Genomic DNA, 18463 nt, shown 5'->3' with positions numbered 1-18463 from the left:
TGGTGACAGCTTAACTACATCTGAGATCCCTTTGTTCCTCTGCCTCACCTAAACTTGCACTTTACATGTAAACTCTGACCTCACTATTCCTTCTACAAAATGTACACATCTTCCTACCTCACTTTTATTGGTGAACTTAATTTGTCAATTATTAACCCATTCTGTCAGTTTACTAATATCATTCTATCATTTGATGAATCCTCTCCAGTGTTTACAATCTCCCAATTTAGTGCCTTCTGAAAACTTAGAATTTGGTCTTTTAATTCCATAATCCATTGTTAATGTAAACAATCCCTATCTTGTGCATTCTCTCCAGAGCAATTATGTCCATATATTTCTATTGTGTTTCCTTTATGATTACCCATAGGTGGGTTAGTAAAATGTAAAGATACAACCTGCATTTTAAAGTAGTAACACTGTAGGGAGGACGACCCTAAACGTTTTTATCCTTCTTGCTCAAACGTCAAGACCACAATTTTTTTAAAAAACGTATATGTAACAGCAATGTGGCTGATTCTTAAATGACATCTGGGAAGTTAGGGATGGGCAATAATTATGTAGACCAAAACTGCACACAATACTCCAGTTGTTCCCTCATCAGAGTCTTATTTCATATTTATATCCTTACTTTTGTATTCGATACCTCTGCCAATGAATAAGAGCATTCCATATGCCTTCTTTATAACCTTATCTACTTGCATTGCTACCTTTCGGGACCTGTGCACTTGCACGCCAAGATGTCTCACTTCATCTATGCCCCTCAGTACATTCCATGTATTTTACTGTTTGACCTCCCTAAACACATTACCTCACACTCATCAGAGTCAAACTCCATCAGCCCTTAGTTCAACACACTGTGTTGAAATCAGCCAGCAATCCATTTGACACTTGTCCCCTCATTGCCCTTTCTTTCACCTTGTTAATTAGTCTTTTATGGGGAAATTTATCAAAGGTTTGCAATTTAATTTCAATCACTGAATTGAATTACCTGCAGCATTTCCCAATCTGACCTGAAGAGCTGACAGTGGAATCAGCCATCTGAATTTAAACTGATCGATATCACCAAGGATGTAAGCTGAGCGTGGTACGGTTCCCTAGGAAAGAAGGCAAATTATGGTAGTCAAAAATTCAAACTCAATTAGAGAATACTTGTACAAGGAAGGGCAAGGTCCATGCCAAAAAAAAGGCACTGTGTATGCATTGATAAGAGTTAAATGTGTCACTTACGGTTTTCTTTTTAAATTTATAGAGCTCCTTATACACCAGAATGACAGCTCGCTTAAAAACTAGGGAATGAAAAAGACATAGTGGTTAATCTCAGCCTTCTGGCTGTTTATTTAAATAAAGCTTAATAGGAGTTGTAGGAGTGACATTCACAATTAAGCAGAATGTTAGTTGCTAGAAAAGAGAGGTGAACAAAATCTTGAAGTTTATTATAAAAACAGAACAAAGCCATGTTTCTCTTTACCAAAATAAAAGTAAAATTCTGAAAACTGCATTTTAAATAAAGGAACAGATTTTTTGAAATATTTCCATTGTGTTTCCTTTATTCTTGTCCATGAGTGGATTAGTAAAATGTAAAGATATAATCTGCATTTTTTTTAGATATTTTTATTGAAAATTTAACATGTTTTTACAAACTTACAAAATAACACACATAAATACAAAGATTAATATACAATTAAATATTAAATAAATAATAACCAAAACTTAACAGACAAAAAGAAGAGATAAAGAAGAAAAACAAAACAAAACTCAACTAACCACTAATTTAACCTATAACCAACAAGAGCAATAATAAAATACCTTACATTACTCAAAAGAAAAAAAAGATAACATAGTAATTAAATTGTGAAGTACATGCTCGGAACAAATTCACATCAAGTCGTGATAAAACCCGTATTCATGCGGGATTCCTCCCCCAAAGGCCCCCGGACCAGCCAGAACTGCTACTATAAGTAGATGAAAGCCCTTGACAGAATGGCCGAAATATCTGTATCTATATAATTCAGGAAGGACTGCCATATTTTATAGAATAATTCAGTTTTTTGGTGCATCATATTTGTAAGGAAGTCAAGCAGAATACATTCCATGACCAACCTATACCAATTCGAAAGTCCTGGAGGGCCCTCAGCTACCCAGTTTACTTAGATATTCTTTTTGCACAATATGGGAGAATGGAGAATAATTTCCTCCCGTGCACATCCAGGGAAGGCAAACTCGAAAAGCCCAGGAAAAGAGATACTGGACCTACTCTAATTGCCGCTCCCAAGATTTCTATCAAAGCATTTGCTACTCTGACCCAGTATTTGCAGATCTTATGACATGTCCACAAGCAGTGGGTGAGAGTGCCCACCTCTATTTTACATTTGGGACACATTGGCAAAATTTAAGGCAGGAGCATCTCCAATCTTTCCGGTGCTATATGAATTCTATGGAGTATCTTTAACCGAATAGCTTGGGTTCTATTACAGGTGGAGATTTTTCTGGCATTTTCCCAGATGTCGTCCCACATTTCTGTGGATATTTCCAACCCCAATTCCTGATCCCATGTTCTAAGCAATTGTTCCATATCTTCCGAAACTTCATGATGTAATAAATGATAGCGTATGCTGACCGAGAGTAAACCCATTGGCCACAACACTTTTCATTCCATATCTGATTTATAAAGGCTATCTAATAACGTAGTCTTCTTCTTTATGTAATCGCGAATTTGGAAGTATCGAAAGAGGTCTCCATTAGGTAGTCCAAATTTCTGGTGCAGCTGTCCAAAAGATATCATACCCCCTCATCAAACAGACCCCCTAAACAGGAGATACCACTGTACCTCCAGGATTTAAATGTGGCATCTGCGAGATCCGGTTGAAAACCCCATGCCCTCACTATAGGAGTATAAAGGGTAGGTTTTATGTGAATTACCCTCGTTTTGCCGCATCATCTTCCAGGCTTTAATTGTGTTTAATACTATAGGATTTTTACAATGGTCCATAATGACTTTCATCTTATCTAAAAATAAGAGGTCACTTTGCTTGAGAAGCCTCGATGTCCAGCCAGATTGATTGCAGGTCAGACGAGACACAATCGGCTATGTAGCGTAATAGAGAAGTCAGCTGATACTTCCTAAAGTCTGGAAAATCCAGCCCTCCCCTTGCATGTGGAAGCTGTAGCTTCTTTAACTTAATGAGGGGCCATCTATGATTCCAGATGAAAGAACCAAGCCAACCATATAATCTGAGCAACGCCGGCCTCGGCAGCATCACCGGGAGCATTCTCATAGGGGATAAGAGACAGGGCAAGACATTCATTTTAATTAGAGCTATTCTACCTAGCCAAGAAATTGGAAGATCCCCCCAACGTTGAAGGTCCTGCCTTATTCTTTCCAGTATATGCACAAAATTGACCTTGTACAGCTGGCCAAATACTGGGGTGGTAAAAATACCTAAACATAAAAAACCCTCCAGAGGTCACCGAAAGGGAAAATGAGATCTGTCCAATAAGTGGGACATACTAGCGAGACCACCCATCGGCATAGCCTCCGATTTTGAGAAGTTAAGTTTGTAACCTGAGAATGCACTAAATAAATTAATAACTTTGATCAGGTGGGGCACGGACATCAAAGGATTACTAAGAAAAAGGAGAACATCATCTGCATAAAGGGTGATTTTATGTTTACCCATGCCAACCCCCAGGGCTGTTATATTAGAATCAGCCCGTATAGCTTCCGCTAGTGGCTCAATTATTAGTGTGAATAGTAATGGAGAGAGAGGACATCCCTGACGGCAGCCCCTACCCACACTGAACCATTGGTGATCACGGCTGCTTTGGGGTCATTATACAATATTGAGACCCATTTAGTAAATACCTTTCCAACGCTAAACCTTTCCAGTATATAGAACAGGTATGACCATTCAACCCTGTCAAATGCCTTCTAAGTGTCCAACGAGACTACTATTCCTGGTATTCTTTCCTAATGACAGACTTAATCACATTCAAAACCCTTCTAATATTATTAGATGGTCTACAGCCCTTGATAAACCCCATCTGGTCCTCTAATATGATATATGGCAATACCCTCTCTAGCCTCAATGCTAATGTTTTAGAAAGAATTTTAAAATCTACATTTAGCAAAGATATTGGTCTGTATGATGCATAATCTTCTGGGTCCTTTCCTTTTTTGAAAATGAGAGAAATATTTGCGGCAGGCAGCCCTGACTATATAAGTGGTTGTACCTGTCCATAGGTGAACCAGCTAATACTCCTGTAAACTCTTTGTAGAATTCAACCTGAAATCCATCTGGACCAGGTGCTTTACCGCTCTGAAGCTGCCTGATTGCATCAAATACTTCCTGGGTTATTAGGGGAGCATTCAGGACCGACACCTGTTCCAGGGTTAAATCCAGAAAGGCCAGGCTTTTAAAAAAGAACTCCATCTTCCTGGCTCTACCTTCACAATCCTGCGATTTATACAAATCAAAATAAAACTTTCTAAAGATTGTGTTGATCCTTTTATGATTGAGAGTCAGAGTACCAACACTTTCCCTGATGGACGTGATACTTGAGGGGCCTTTTTTGTTCCTTGCGAGAAATGCTAGGTATCTACCAGGCTTATCACCATATTCATATAATCTTTGCTGTTTGGATAAGCGCGGTATTCAGGACTATCCTAAGGGCCATAATCCTTTGTAATTTAGCAACAGAGGGCCTATCAATGTACACTGTCTTAGCTGCCTTTAAGCGAGCCTTGAGTAGATGCTGTTGTTCTCCCTTATGTTTTTTCCGGATCGCAGAGTATGAAATGATCAGACCCCTCACATAAGCCTTAATGGTCTCCCACATCATCAACGGGTTACTAGCCTTACCTGAATTAATTTCCAAAAAAGTTTTGAATTCTTGAGAGAAATATTTTACGAATTTACAATCCTTCATTAAGAAAGAATCCATACGCCAGTATTGGGGGAGGGGGGGCCTAGTTTTGATTTCCATATACACTGCAGCGTGATCAGAAATTATATTACCTATTTTTCAGGATAATATGGAATTCAAAAAAGGTAGAGGGGGCAAAAAACATCAATTCTGGTGTGACACTTATGTGGATTAGAATAAAAAGAGAAATCTCTGCCTTGCGGTGGAGGCACCTCCACACATCTACTAATCCTAGCTCTTTATTCAAATCCACCAATTGTGTGGATCTGTGGGATATACCTGCAGTACTGTCGGGTATCCTGTCTATCTCCGAGTCCATAACGCAATTAAAATCTCCTCCTATAACTGTGTAACGATCCCAGAGAACCATCAGTTTGGAGAATGCTTCCATTATAAATTTGAAAGGATGTGCCGGGGGACAATAAAGATTCAAAATCCCATATTCCTCTCCATTTATAAGGGCTTTAATCGGTATGTACCATCCAGATTCATCTTTTATCTGACTTAAGATTTTGAAAGGGAGATTCTTGAGAATGAGAATGACTACTCCCCTTCTTTTGAACTGAAAGGTGAAAAGGCAGCTTGATCAAATCCACCCTGTTGTAATTTCAAGTAAGTGTGTCTCCTGTAAGAGAGCTATAATCAACCCTTTCTTTTTTGAGGTTTGATAGTATTTTCTTCCTTTTGATTGGCAAATTACTCCCCTTGACATTCCAGGTGCACCTTTTAATCGAATGACTAACTGTAATCGTCCAGGCAAGTTCGAGGCACCCCTCCCTCCCCCCTCCCTTCCCTTCCCCCCCCCCTCCCCCCCCCTCTTTCCCCTCCCCTTCCCCCCCCCCCCACTCATATTTTTTTGACGGCCCTGATTCTTGAGGTCGATGTGATCCAAGGCCCGGACTCGCTGTTCGAGAGTCCGGACCGAACCCACAGCTGATTCTGCAGCAGCCTCGGAGGTCGCGGCCTTCAGCTCTGCCCCCTCCAACTCTACGTTTGATTTTATCAATATTTTGGTCGTGCTTTTGCAGTGTGACCGAGAGCGATTCCCACCTGCTTCTGGACTCTTCTATGAAGACGTCAATTTTCTCTTCCAGCTTAGTAATAACACAACAAGACTAGCCACCGTATGTAGGTCCCCGGGGGCGGCTGTGGACGTCTCTGCTGCAGCTGGGGAGGGAGGGGGGGGGGGGGGGGGGGGGGGAAGGGGGGAGGGGTTCCTGCCTGCTGCGAGCAGCGGGCATTCTTTCCCTTAGTCATTTTAACAAAGCACCAAATTACTCAGGTTTGATGCAAAATGACTAACTGTATTGAATAAAAGTTACTTTGAATGGTTTAGCAGGTGTGGTGGAGGTATGAGCCCATTTTGCCTGAGTCTTGGACAGAGCACTACAGACTCAGACTTTCTGGGTTGCCGCCATCATGGTTCTCCCCAACCTGCAGTTTAAGTAGTAACACTGTAGGAAGGACAATCCTAAACATTTTTTATCCTTTTGCTCAAAAGTCAAGACCACAATTTTTAAAAAACAAGTGTAACAGCAATGTGACTGATTCTTAATTGACATCTGGGAAATTAGGGATGGGCAATAAATGCTGGCCTAACTTGTGGTACCGATGTCCCCTGAATGAATAATAAAAAAATTCTCAGCTTGCTCCCTGCTAATTCAGTGGATAAATGTATTATGAAACTCAGGCATCCAGATGAGGATATTTCAATGTCTGATCCTTGGTCTGGAGTAAATTTGATAATCTTAAGTTTAAAACAGTGATCAAGGTAAGATGTTGCTACAAGTGGCCTGATTGTACAAGGCAAGGATGCAAATTGATTTAAGTTTGCAGTCTAATCATTATCTAGGTGATTCATTCTGGAAGTATGCATGTTCGTTGGGGATATGATTGGGCTTGGCTGTGATCTCTTTCTACTGCCAATTGGTCACCCCTGTCCAGATTTATACATGAAAGATAGTTGTTGTGACAAACAGGTGTTGATATCTGAAGCTTTTTTCTACTTCAACCTCTCATCCTAAAGTAATTAAGAAATTTTCAGTTGCATTGCACTACACTGCCAATTTCCAAATAGAATGATATAAATGATACAGCATATAATTTGGCTATCATGTCCATGCCAACTCAAAGACACCCAGGTGCCCTTTCTAATCCCATCTTCCTGAACACGGCACAGAACTCTGCACTTTACAGCACTTAAGATCCAAATCCAGGTACTTTATTAAGAATGTAGATTAGATTAGATTACTTACAGTGTGGAAACAGGCCCTTCGGCCCAACAAGTCCACACCGATGCGCAACCCACCCATACCCCTATATTTACCCCTTCACCTAACACTACTGGCAATTTAGCATGGCCAATTCACCTGACCTGCACATTTTTGGACTGTGTGAGGAAACCGGAGCACCAGGAGGAAACCCACGCAGACACGGGGAGAATATGCACACTCCACACAGTCAGTCACCCGAGGCGGGAATTGAACCTTGGTCTCTGCCTCCACCACCATCTCAGATAGCAAATTCCAGGCACCCACTCTCAAAGCAAAAAGGTTTTTCCCTCACATCCCCCCTAACCCTTCTGCTGCTTAGCTTGAATCTATGACTCCTGTTTTCTGAACACACTGCCAAAGGATTCAAGTCCCTGTTATCGGCTTCATCTTTATCCCCTCAGAGTATTGTATACCTCAATCATACACTTAGCCTTTTCTGTTCCAACGAAAACAACTCCAACTTCTTCAATCTCACCTCATAGTTATAGTTCCCCAGCCTTGGCAAAATTCTAGTAAATCTTCTTTGCAGTCTCTCCACAGTGATTATGTTCTTTTAGTAATGTGATGACCAGAACTGCACACAATACTCCAGCTGTGGCCTCACCAATGTCTTAGTTTAATCGTGAAATTTTGACTTTCCTATTCTATATCTCTGTCAATGCATAAGAGCAGCCCATTTGCCTTCTTTACAACCTTACCTATCTTACTGCTACCTTAAGGGACCAGTGCACTTGCACGCCAAGGTATTCTCACTTAATCTACCCCTCTCAGTGTATTCCCATTTATGTATTTTACTGTTCGAGATCCCTAAATGCATTACCTCACACTGAGTTGAACTCCATCTGCCACTTTCTCACCCACTTCACCAACCAATCTCTCTCATTTTGGAGCTTATAGCTATCCTCCACACTCCATTACATGGCCAACTTCTGTGTTGTCTGAAATTTCCAAACTGTGCCCCCCAGGTCCAAGTCCAAATCGAAAGTGTCGATGTATAACAGAAACAGCAGGGGTCCCAACACCAAGCCCTGCAGAACACCACTTCAAACAGCTTTGCATTCACAAGTGCAACTATCGACTATTACCCTTTGTTTCCTGTTACTAAGCCAACTGTGAATCTTTGACACATTACCCTGTATCCTAAGGGTTTTTACTTTTTTTAACCAGTCTGCCATGTGGGGTCTTACTAAAATCCATAAAGACAACATCCACTGCTCTACCCTCTGATTCTCCTCGTCACTTGCTCAAAGAATACAGTCAAATTTATAAGTCACAACTTTCCCTTAAATCCACCGTGACTATCTCGGACTAGTCCATGACTTTCTAATTGTCAGTTTATCTGATATCAGAATTAATTCTAACAATTTGCCCACCATTGAAGAAAGACTAAAGGGTTGCTTTTCAGACTGGAGGCCTGTGACCAGTGGTGCGCCACAACAATTGGTGCTGTGTCCACTGCTTTTCGTAATTTATAAAATGATTTGGATGTAAACATAGGAGGTTTAGTTAGTAAGTTTGCAGATGATACCAAAATTAGAGATGTAGTGGACAGCAAAGAAGGTCACCTCAGATTACAATGGGATCTTGATTAAATGGGCCAATGGGCTGAGGAGTGGCAGATGGAGTTTAACTTAGATAATTACGAGGTTCTGCATTTTGGAAAGACAAATCAGGGCAGGACTTATGCACTTAATGGTAAGATCTGAGGGAGTGTTGCTGAACAAGAGACCTTAAAGTGCAGATTCATAGCTCCCTGAAAGTGGAGTCACAGGTAGATAGGATAGTGAAGAGAGCATTTGGCAAGTCTTCCTATATTGAACAGAGCATAGAGTATAAGAGTTGGGATGTCCTGTTGTGGCTGTACACACATTGGTCAGGCCAATTTTGGAACAGTGTGTGCAATTCTGGTTTCCTTCCTATCAGAAAGATGTTGTGAAACTTGAAAGGGTTCAGAAAAGATTTACAAGGATGTTGCCAAGGTTGGAGGATTTGAGCAATAGGGAGAGAATGGAATAGGCTGGGGCTGTTTCCCTGGAGCATCAGAGGCTGAAGGGTGACCTTAGGGGTTTATAAAATCATGAGGGGCATGGAGAGGATAAATAGGCAAGGTCTTTTCCCTGGAGTAGGGGTTGTCCAGAACCAGAGAGCATAGGTATAGGGTGAGAGGGGAAAGGTATAAAAGAGACCCAAGGGGCAACTTTTTAAACACAAAGGGTGGTGTGTGTATGGAATGAGTTGCCAGAGGAAGTGGTGGGGGTTGGTACAATTACAGCATTTAAAAGGCATCTGAGTGAGTATATGAATAGGAAGGGTTTAGAGGGATATGGGCCACGTGCTGGGTAAATAGGACCAGATTAGGTTAGGATACCTGGTCGGCATGGACAAGTTGTTTCCATGCTGTACATCTCTATGACTAGCTGACATACAATTATTTAGCACTTTTGTCTACTTTTCAAACAACAGAGCCACATTTGCATCCTCAGGTCAGAGGACGGAGAAACATACACATGGACTCAGTTTGCTGCTCTAGTGGGAATTTGCTTTTTTCTCAACCATGAATGACAGTTTATGTATACTACTCACTCAATCTGGTAAAGCTTCATTAAATCAAGGAAAACCCTTAAATCAACCCCACATTCAGTACTTACCAAAGACTGTTAGTTCAGGATCTTTCCTCATTCGACTCAGGGATGGGAATGGATTTAACCAGGTAACTGAAGAGTATAATAATAGCTCACCCATTGAAAGCTCTGTGACCTAAAACAGCAAGTTAGATATTTAAGCTCCAGAACAAAAGCAAATCCCTAAAAGACTGCCAAAGACAAGGACAACAACATTGGCTCAGTGGAAGGTGAATTTGACCATGCTGAATTCCTAAGTGTCCAGGGATGTGCAGGCTAGGTGGATTAGCCTTGGGAAATGTGGGGTTACAGGAATGGGCTGGGTCTGGATGGGATATCCTTCAGAGGGTCAGTGTGGATTTGATGGGCGAAATGACCTGATTCCACACTCTAGGGTTTCTGTGATTCTAAATGCAAAATTAGATCAGGATTGAATTAAATTTGTGCAAATTTTCTTTTTGATAATAGAGTGATGAAACAGAATACACTAGAGTACATGTGCACATGGAACAGTCTGTATTAAATTATTGATCATCTGCCTGTCCTTCCAAACTTGATGTCAGTGCAAAAGGGAATGTAACAGAATTCAGATAACATACTCTCCATGGGTAAGGGAGATACAGCTGAATCTCCCTTGAGGTCTGGCTCTTAAACAAAAGATGAGTGGACTAATCTTGAGTGTTACGTAATGAACATGTTCTGATGAAATTGACAATGTCAGAATTACATCAGCTTGTATTAATTTTCAGAGAGTAGTTTGTGGAATTATTCTAGAACAGAATGCACACATGGGATACAAGAACACGTCCAAAGCCCTGGCACACTCGACTGGGGTTTGAATGCCTAAGACTCTAAAAATAATGGTTCTAACTACCATCCATTATTACTTGGACAAAAAATAGTTATGTCCAAGAATGTTAATGAATCAATTTCTGAAGGGTCTGCTTGCATGTTATTGCCTAAAATAATTCATCCAGGTTTGATTTTCAGGAAACAAACAATCCACTGAGACCTGGAAGCCTGATGTCTATTTCATGCTGAAGTTATTTGGCTCATTACACCTGAGAATTGATTTCAGTTTCTTAAGCATTGTTAAGGAAATGAAAATTCAGTCAAGATTCTTACATCGGATTGCTAACTTACAAACCCAAATGGAATTGGATGATTGAGGACCACACTAGATTTGACTGTGATGTCTTTACAGTATCTGGATTAGAGTGGTGCTGGAAGAGCACAGCAGTGGTTTCCAGCACCACACTAATCCAGAATCTGGTTTCCAGCATCTGCAGTCATTGCTTTTATCCAGTCTTTACAGTATGCAGACACTCACGGTCTCAGCTTAATTGCAAGGACTGTCCACTATGCAGAGGCACCAAATGGTAACATGTGTGAAGCATAAGGGGGGCACAAAAAGAGGAAGAAATAAGTAGCTGATGCTAACAGTATTACCTCTTTTTTAGTTCCCGGCTGTTCTGAAACCAACTGGTCAAATACTGTGCCATAGTCGTCATAGATTTTTTGCATCTCATTAATATGACTGGCCACTTTCTCCATTGCCTTTAGAGCTTCTGGAATGGAAAAATAAAACAAAGAGTCATTCAGCAAAAAAAGTTACAATTGCTGGGTTTCATCCTTAAATCCTCAATAATCTGCATGTATGTCAGCAAAATATTTACAGATGGCTACCTTCTTTGGCTTGGCTTTTGTTGATCAGAGTGAAAGGTGTAAAGTATCAAGAAAAGTTATTTTGTCTGACTTCAGTCACTAGAAGTGAGCAACTACTGCTGGTTAGTAAAACTCTCACTGTCTGTCCTATCTTTAATATACAGTTATGGTCTCAGTAAAACATCTTCCACTGCACCAGGGTGACATTTTCTACTGGTGTAGAAAATATAGAATGAGATTAACAAAAGATTAGCAGCGACAAGAATCTCACTTCATTCACCGGAGTTGGATCACTATGTATAGAAACTCCAAGGGGAAACCTTGCTAATCACATATGCAAAAGTTTATGGGTGAATTTGTATTTTCAGAATTATATTTGCATATACATTCTATTTTGCTCAAATATGCAGAACCTGCAGGCAGTAACATTTTGTAAATTCCACTTTGGAAATAGAACCAGTCTGACTCATGATTGGGATGCAGACAGACTCTAACCTCACACCTTTAAGGCATTATCTGAGCTGAGATGTCACCTTTTGTTTTAAAACCTTAAATTATCTTGAGAATGTGACTTAAGAGAAATTCTGGGATTTACATATTAAAGAACCAAAACCAGCACACGCAGTCTAAAAAGATGAAAGACTTAACAATACAGATTTGTTCAAGATATCACTGTATGATACTGTAATCTTTTGCTATAAATTCTGTGTCTTATGATCTTATATTCCACAGCCAACTGATGAAGAAACAGCGCTCCGAAAGCTAGTGCTTCCAAATAAACCTGTTGGACTATAACCTGGTGTTGTGTGATTCCTAACATCGTCCACCCAGTCCAACACCGGCACCTCCATATCATTACTTTCCAAAGACTTCAGCTAACAAATTTTGTTATCTGTGGAATTCTTTATCACAGCGGTCTGTTGAGGTTGGGTCATTAAAGTATTAATTTTTTTATGAATAAGGGAATCAAGGGAATGGGGAAAGGGAAAGTGAAGTTGAGGATCAACGGGTCAGCTTTGATCTCAGTGAATGGTGGAGCTGACTCAATGGCCTACCATTGGAGTATTCCTTTCTCCCTTAACTTGCATTCTTCCTCAGATCCCAACTCCCACTGCCCAAGCCACTTATTAGGGTAAAACTGAAGAGTGATAGGTTAGGAGATGTACTAGTGAAAACCTTGTTCTACTGGCTAAAGCATGTTCAAGCAACAATCAGTAGTATTGCATTCCCTCATGAGAGCGAGTGACAGAATGGCAATGTCACTGGACTCGTAATCCAAAACTCCAGGCTAATATCCTAGGGACACATGTTCAATGGCTGATGGCGAAACTTGAATTCAATAAAGAAAAAGACAACCCTGGAATAAAACCCATGCTCAAAGATGACCAATGTCAGTTGTTGTAAGAAGCAATGTGATTCACTACTATCCTTTAGGGAAGGAAATCTGTCATCCTTACCTCATCTAGTGCTTCTAGACCCAGAGCAATAGGGTTGATTCTTATGGTGCCCACATCCCATGAGTGAGCAAATAGAAGATAAAAGATGATAGCATCTGAAAACCTTTGAAAAACATCTATTCATACATAAAAAATAATGTACAAAGTTGGTAAAAGTAATTTGATAAGGTAACTAGACAGAGATCGGGGTTTAAAACAGGGCAGGGCGCATATGCAGCCTGCCTTCAGAGGGGGGTTGAACTGAGACGGGAGGATTTACATATACCAAACTCAAACCAAAAGAAATGTTCATCTCTTCTAGATTTCTATCCTGGAATGACAGTAATGGCTTTTGTTTTGCCAACTACTTTTATAGGACATGTAAGGGATATGTGCCAAATGTAGACAAATGGGAGTTAAGGAACCTGGTTGGCATGGACAAGTTGAACTAAATGGTGTGTTTCCCTGTTGTATGCCAATAAATGTTTGCATGCAAGTTTCCAAATGAGAACCTGATCAAAGCTTTTCCTGTAAATTGTACTGAATAATTTTAGATTAAGAATTATTAAAAGGTGCTAGACTCTGGGAGTTTTGAAATTAATAAAGATTAGATGTCTAATCCGAGGGATAACTGTGAAGATGGTGCTTAAAATTCTTCCCCCATATTTTCCTGCTATAAGATTCTGAAATTGCTTTCCATTCAATTCATTACCCAACAGCTGGGACCACGCTGGCACTGGACACCTGTAGGCAGCTAACTAAACACTCCTCAGCCCCTCCCACTTCTGGAGATAATGCTTTTGGGTAAAAAGAAATTCAATGGGACTTTAAGACTAGTCATGCCTTGATCTTTGGCTTGTCATTTAGTACTGACCTGTTAGATGATAATGCTCCTCACTCTCTGGATCAGTTAGAGACACTAGCTCTTTCAGCAGTAGCGGATATTTCAGAACACGTTGAACAGGCTTGATCAGATAAGACTCCAGGGTAAAAGAATGCTGTTTTGTTGGATTCCGGGCATCCAAGAATTCTTTGAAGGCTTTGTAAGTTTTAGCTAGAATTAAAACACTTAATTAGGACAAGATTTAAGATGAGAGGAGGAAGATTTAAAAGAGATCTAAGTGGCAACCTTTTCTAACAAAGGGCAGTTTGTACGTGGAATGAACTAACAGAGCCATAGAGATGTACAGCACAGAAACAGACCCTTTGGTCCAACTCGTCCATACCGACCAGATATTCTATATAAATCTGGTCTTATTTGGCCCATATCCCTCTAAACTCTTCCTATTCATATACACACCCAGAGGAAGCAGTAGGTACAGGTGTAGTTACATGCTTAAAAGACATCTAGATAAGTAAACAAATAAGAAAAGTTTAGAAGGATATAGGCCAAACGTAGGTAAGTGAAACTTTTAGTTTGGGAAATTTGGTCGGCACGGTCAAGTTGGACCGAAGGGTCTGTTTCTATGATGTACAATTGGAATATCATAAAATACACTGAAAAGAACGAGATTAGAGAAAACAGTTTTTTTTTAAATGCATGACTGGGACTTCAACCACATGGCTAAGGCTTTGAGGGGTATCACTGCTGAAGTGATTTCAAGCACATGAACAGTAACTCTATGGAAAGGAACAATGATTATGTTGACTATTTTTAAGCACTTACTGTACTCAGATTACTAAACGTAGAAGGCGGTTTTCAAACATGCTTTTTGTTAATTATTAGCTACTTTCTGAATTGTGATTTTTGATTGGTATTTTCCATACCTGCTTGCTGGTGGGATTCTTGTGTGTCAGGTTGTAAGTTGTTGCTTTTATGAGTAATGTTTGAGTAGAGTTTTCAATATAATGGCAGGGACCATATGAATGAACAGTTTTTGTTGTTAAAGTACAAAAATAGAAATTAGAGAAGAAACTCAGGAGCCTGGCAGCATCTGCAGAGAGAAAGTAGAGCTAATGTTTCTAGACCAGTGACCTTTCTTCAGAATTGATAGCAGCCCGCACAAAGTGGGGCATGGTGGTGGTGCTGGGGAGAGGAGGAGAAAGTGGGTGGATAGAGATGGAGCCCAGAGAGACAAAAACAAAATCAGGTAAACAGATGGTTAACAGTAAGCAAGAGAAGAAAAGCAGCTGGTAACAGGGACCATAAGTAAGTGGAAATGGGTTGACTGTGCTGAAAGCAGCCCATGCCATGACAGACCCTGGGGGTTTGAGGGGGGGTAAAAGGTCAGAGGTGGTGGTGTTCAGTCTCTAAAATTATTGAGTGCAATATTGAGCTGAAAGCTTTAGGATCCGCAAGCATGAAATGAGATGTTGTTCATCCACCTTGCATCGGGTTGTGGTGGATGACTGAAGGCAGCCTGATACAGAACTGCTGGCCAGGCAACAAGGTGCTGTGTTGAACAGGCAGACAACTGAAAGCTCGGCATAATTTCTGCAAATAGAACATTGGCGATCTGCAAACCAGTTACCCAGTCTGCATTTCGTCGCCCAATGTATAGGGGACCACGTGTAAGCAATAAGTGCAGTAGACTAAATTGAATGAAATGCAGGTAGCTTGCAGCTTCACCTGGAAGGTGTGTATGGAGACTTGGATAGTGAGTGAAAAGTGCTGTATCTTCTGTGATTGCATGGGAAGCTGCCTTGGGGAGGCATTGATCAGAATGTCCTGGAGACCAGTCCCCTGAGGAAGGCTGATAGGGAGGGAAAGAGAATACACGTCTGATGGTGACATCCTGCTGGAGGTGGCGGAATTAGTGGCTTATATTCCTTTGTGGATCCTGGTGAGATGGGAAGTGAGGATTGAGCAACGCTATCACTGTTGTGGGAAGGGAAAAGGGGTGAGAGCCAAAGTGTGGGAAATGGATCAAACATGGCTGACCTATCAATTTCAGTGGTGAGGAATCCTCAGTTAAGGAAAAAGGTAGACATTTCTGGAGGCCCTCCCCTGTGGAAAGTGGTATTGTCAGACCAGACATAACAGAGACAGAGAAACTGGTAGTTGGTGTGTGTAGTGGATATCAGTGGTTGGCCTATCCCCAGAAATTGAAATGGAGATGTTGGGGAAGGGAAGGTGGTTAAGAAGCCATTTAGCATGCTTGCCTTCATTGCACAGACCCTTGAGTATAGGAATTGGGATGTCATGTTGAGGTTGTACAGGACATTAGTAAGAATCAAAAAGTGTGGTGCTAGAAAAGCACAGCTGGTCAGGCAGTATCCGAGGAGCAGGAGAGTCGATGTCTTGGGCATAAGGCCTTCATCAAGAATGTGGAGGTGAAGGAGATAAATGGGGGGTGGGGCTAAGTGGGAAAGATAGGTGGGATGGTGATAGGTGGATTCAGGTGGGAGGTAAAAGGTAATTGTGATAGGTTGGTGGGGAGATAGTGAAGAAAATAACCTCCTCAGTGGAATAGAGATATCGTTCATACTTAGCATACAAGCAGGATCTTTGCTGAGGTTGAGATAGAAAACTTAGTCTCTTAAATTTCTGGAGAGATTTGGTTTACTGCTTAAAAGGTATTTTTCCTGGTCCTCTTCCTCCCACATCTAGTATTTAATATTCCTGTGTGTTGCCTCTCTTCATTCCCCTGTCACACCACAGGCCTAAGGCATAGAAACTACAATATGCATGACTTGGAGAAAGTGAGAGACTGCACTCTGCACCACAACACTCCTTTCAAACTTCTTCAACTTTAAGTACAACCCTTTAAATATCTGAAAACAACAACAGCCAAAATCTAGAACCAAAATATTACCTGTGGCACTAAAAATATGGGCACTACCCAATCTAATTTGTTCGCTAGCATTTCTACCAATCCCAATTTGTGAACCAACTGCACTCACCAGAGTGATCAATTTAATTCAATTGCTTTTTGATTTCAAACAGCCTTCAGCTTGGAAGAGCCTTGACAGTGGCTCCAAAATACTTCTACTGTCCCATGGAGGAGTTTAATATCAACAGGTCATTCTCCCTGGAGTCATGCTGTAGTGATTGTAATGAGGTCAGCCAGCTGGACCTCAAAATGTGAGTTCCCTAACTGGGGATGTTAATCTGGTCAAATTAGCAGCTCTGGCTGACATACAGGTGGTGAGATGATTACACTCTGGTACCTAATTCTAAATGAGGCAGTACTAAAGTCCAGGATTGTTCAAGTGTAAATAAAGGGAGACTTGGTGGTGGATACCAGTTTCTGTGGAATTATTTTTAATACAACCTAAATTGGGAACTCAAAGATGTTGCTACAGGATTTTATGGGAGGTGGTGTGATGGTAATCAAATTCATGAGACTTCATTGCAGTACATGACCATGGAAAAATAGGTTCTAGTGGTTTGTACAAGTGCCGGATCTTCAAATATAATTTTCGACATGCCATCTCCTGTACAATGGCAAAAGGTCATCCCACATTCTCACATGTAGTTTTTAAAATACTAGTGCAACTATCAAAATAAATCTCAAGTCCAAAAGAGAAATGCCTCAATATCAATTCACAAAGTACTGGAACAACACATTAGTACTACAGGCAGATGGGTCTATAACCACAAATTTTCAAAATGCTGATGAAATTGAAAATTATACTCTGCATTTAATTCTAGCAAAAATGTAAATCAGAAAAAAAAATAGAAGCAATGCATCAATGAAAGAAAAGTTGCCTTAAGATAGGCGTTCAGTGTTGGTAATTAACTGATAAATGTGGCACATCATTGGCAATTATTGATGAATGGAGTTTTTATAGTTTTCCTCCTTGCTTTTAGAAAAATGGAACACCAAATCTGTTTTCTTGCATTCTTGAAACAACAGTGGGATTTCAGTCAGTAACTGAGGCAGAAACCCATTCCAGTGCTGTACACATCAATGACTACTTCTGACCAAAATACAGCACTACAGAGATTCTGCACCATTCATTTAATAGCCTAGATTTTCCAATACAGGATGAGGCCTCGGATTCGATTTGTATTTCTGAAACTCTTCTGGACGCTGAGGGAGTCCTGATGTAAGTACCAGAAATATGTTTACATGAGTTAAGTACCATAAACCGGTTTACATAAATAGGTTTACATGAAACCAGTTGCTGGTTTCACCCTTTCCAATTGCTCCACAAATGGCCAGAACCACACAGCCATTTGCCTGGTCTTTTACATGGATTTACTTTGTTTTTTTTGGTTGCTCTGAAGCCTGCTGTGTTGTGTACCTCTAGGTAATTCAACTGCAATATTAAAGCTCCAGTACCCAAAGCACCACTTAGCCCCCACACAACAGTGCTGAACAACAACCTCCACCTCCCTCCAACATCTTTATTACTGGCACCTTTCCTGAACCACAGACAGTGCGCAAAACCACTTGTACCCAACCCACCTACTTTTCAGATCATGAACAGTTCTCACATTCACTCACACCTGTCACATCCCCAAAGACTGTTTTGCACTCACCCTTCTTCTATTCCTTGAACCAAAGACCGTACTGAAACCCTTTTCAAATGCCCTGCAGTCCTAGACCATAATCAGGGCTCAGACTGCCCAGTGTCCACTCTCCTGGTGCACCTTCTC

The 18463-nt window shown here is 40.8% G+C and overlaps 1 protein-coding gene across 1 annotated transcript in view; it reads right to left on the bottom strand.

Moving 5' to 3' along the window:
- Positions 1-18463, bottom strand: part of tiam2b (TIAM Rac1 associated GEF 2b) — a 380474-nt gene that overhangs the window by 8447 nt on the left and 353564 nt on the right. The window contains 5 exon segments of the mRNA XM_072581048.1: positions 989-1094; positions 1228-1286; positions 9845-9953; positions 11267-11385; positions 13793-13972. Coding sequence (XP_072437149.1) covers positions 989-1094; positions 1228-1286; positions 9845-9953; positions 11267-11385; positions 13793-13972 — 573 coding nt within the window.

Source organism: Chiloscyllium punctatum, chromosome 11 (assembly GCF_047496795.1).
Source record: "Chiloscyllium punctatum isolate Juve2018m chromosome 11, sChiPun1.3, whole genome shotgun sequence".
Classification (NCBI taxonomy): domain Eukaryota; kingdom Metazoa; phylum Chordata; class Chondrichthyes; order Orectolobiformes; family Hemiscylliidae; genus Chiloscyllium; species Chiloscyllium punctatum.
Note: the sequence above shows the minus strand (reverse complement) of the source record. Positions and strands in the feature narration are given on the sequence as shown.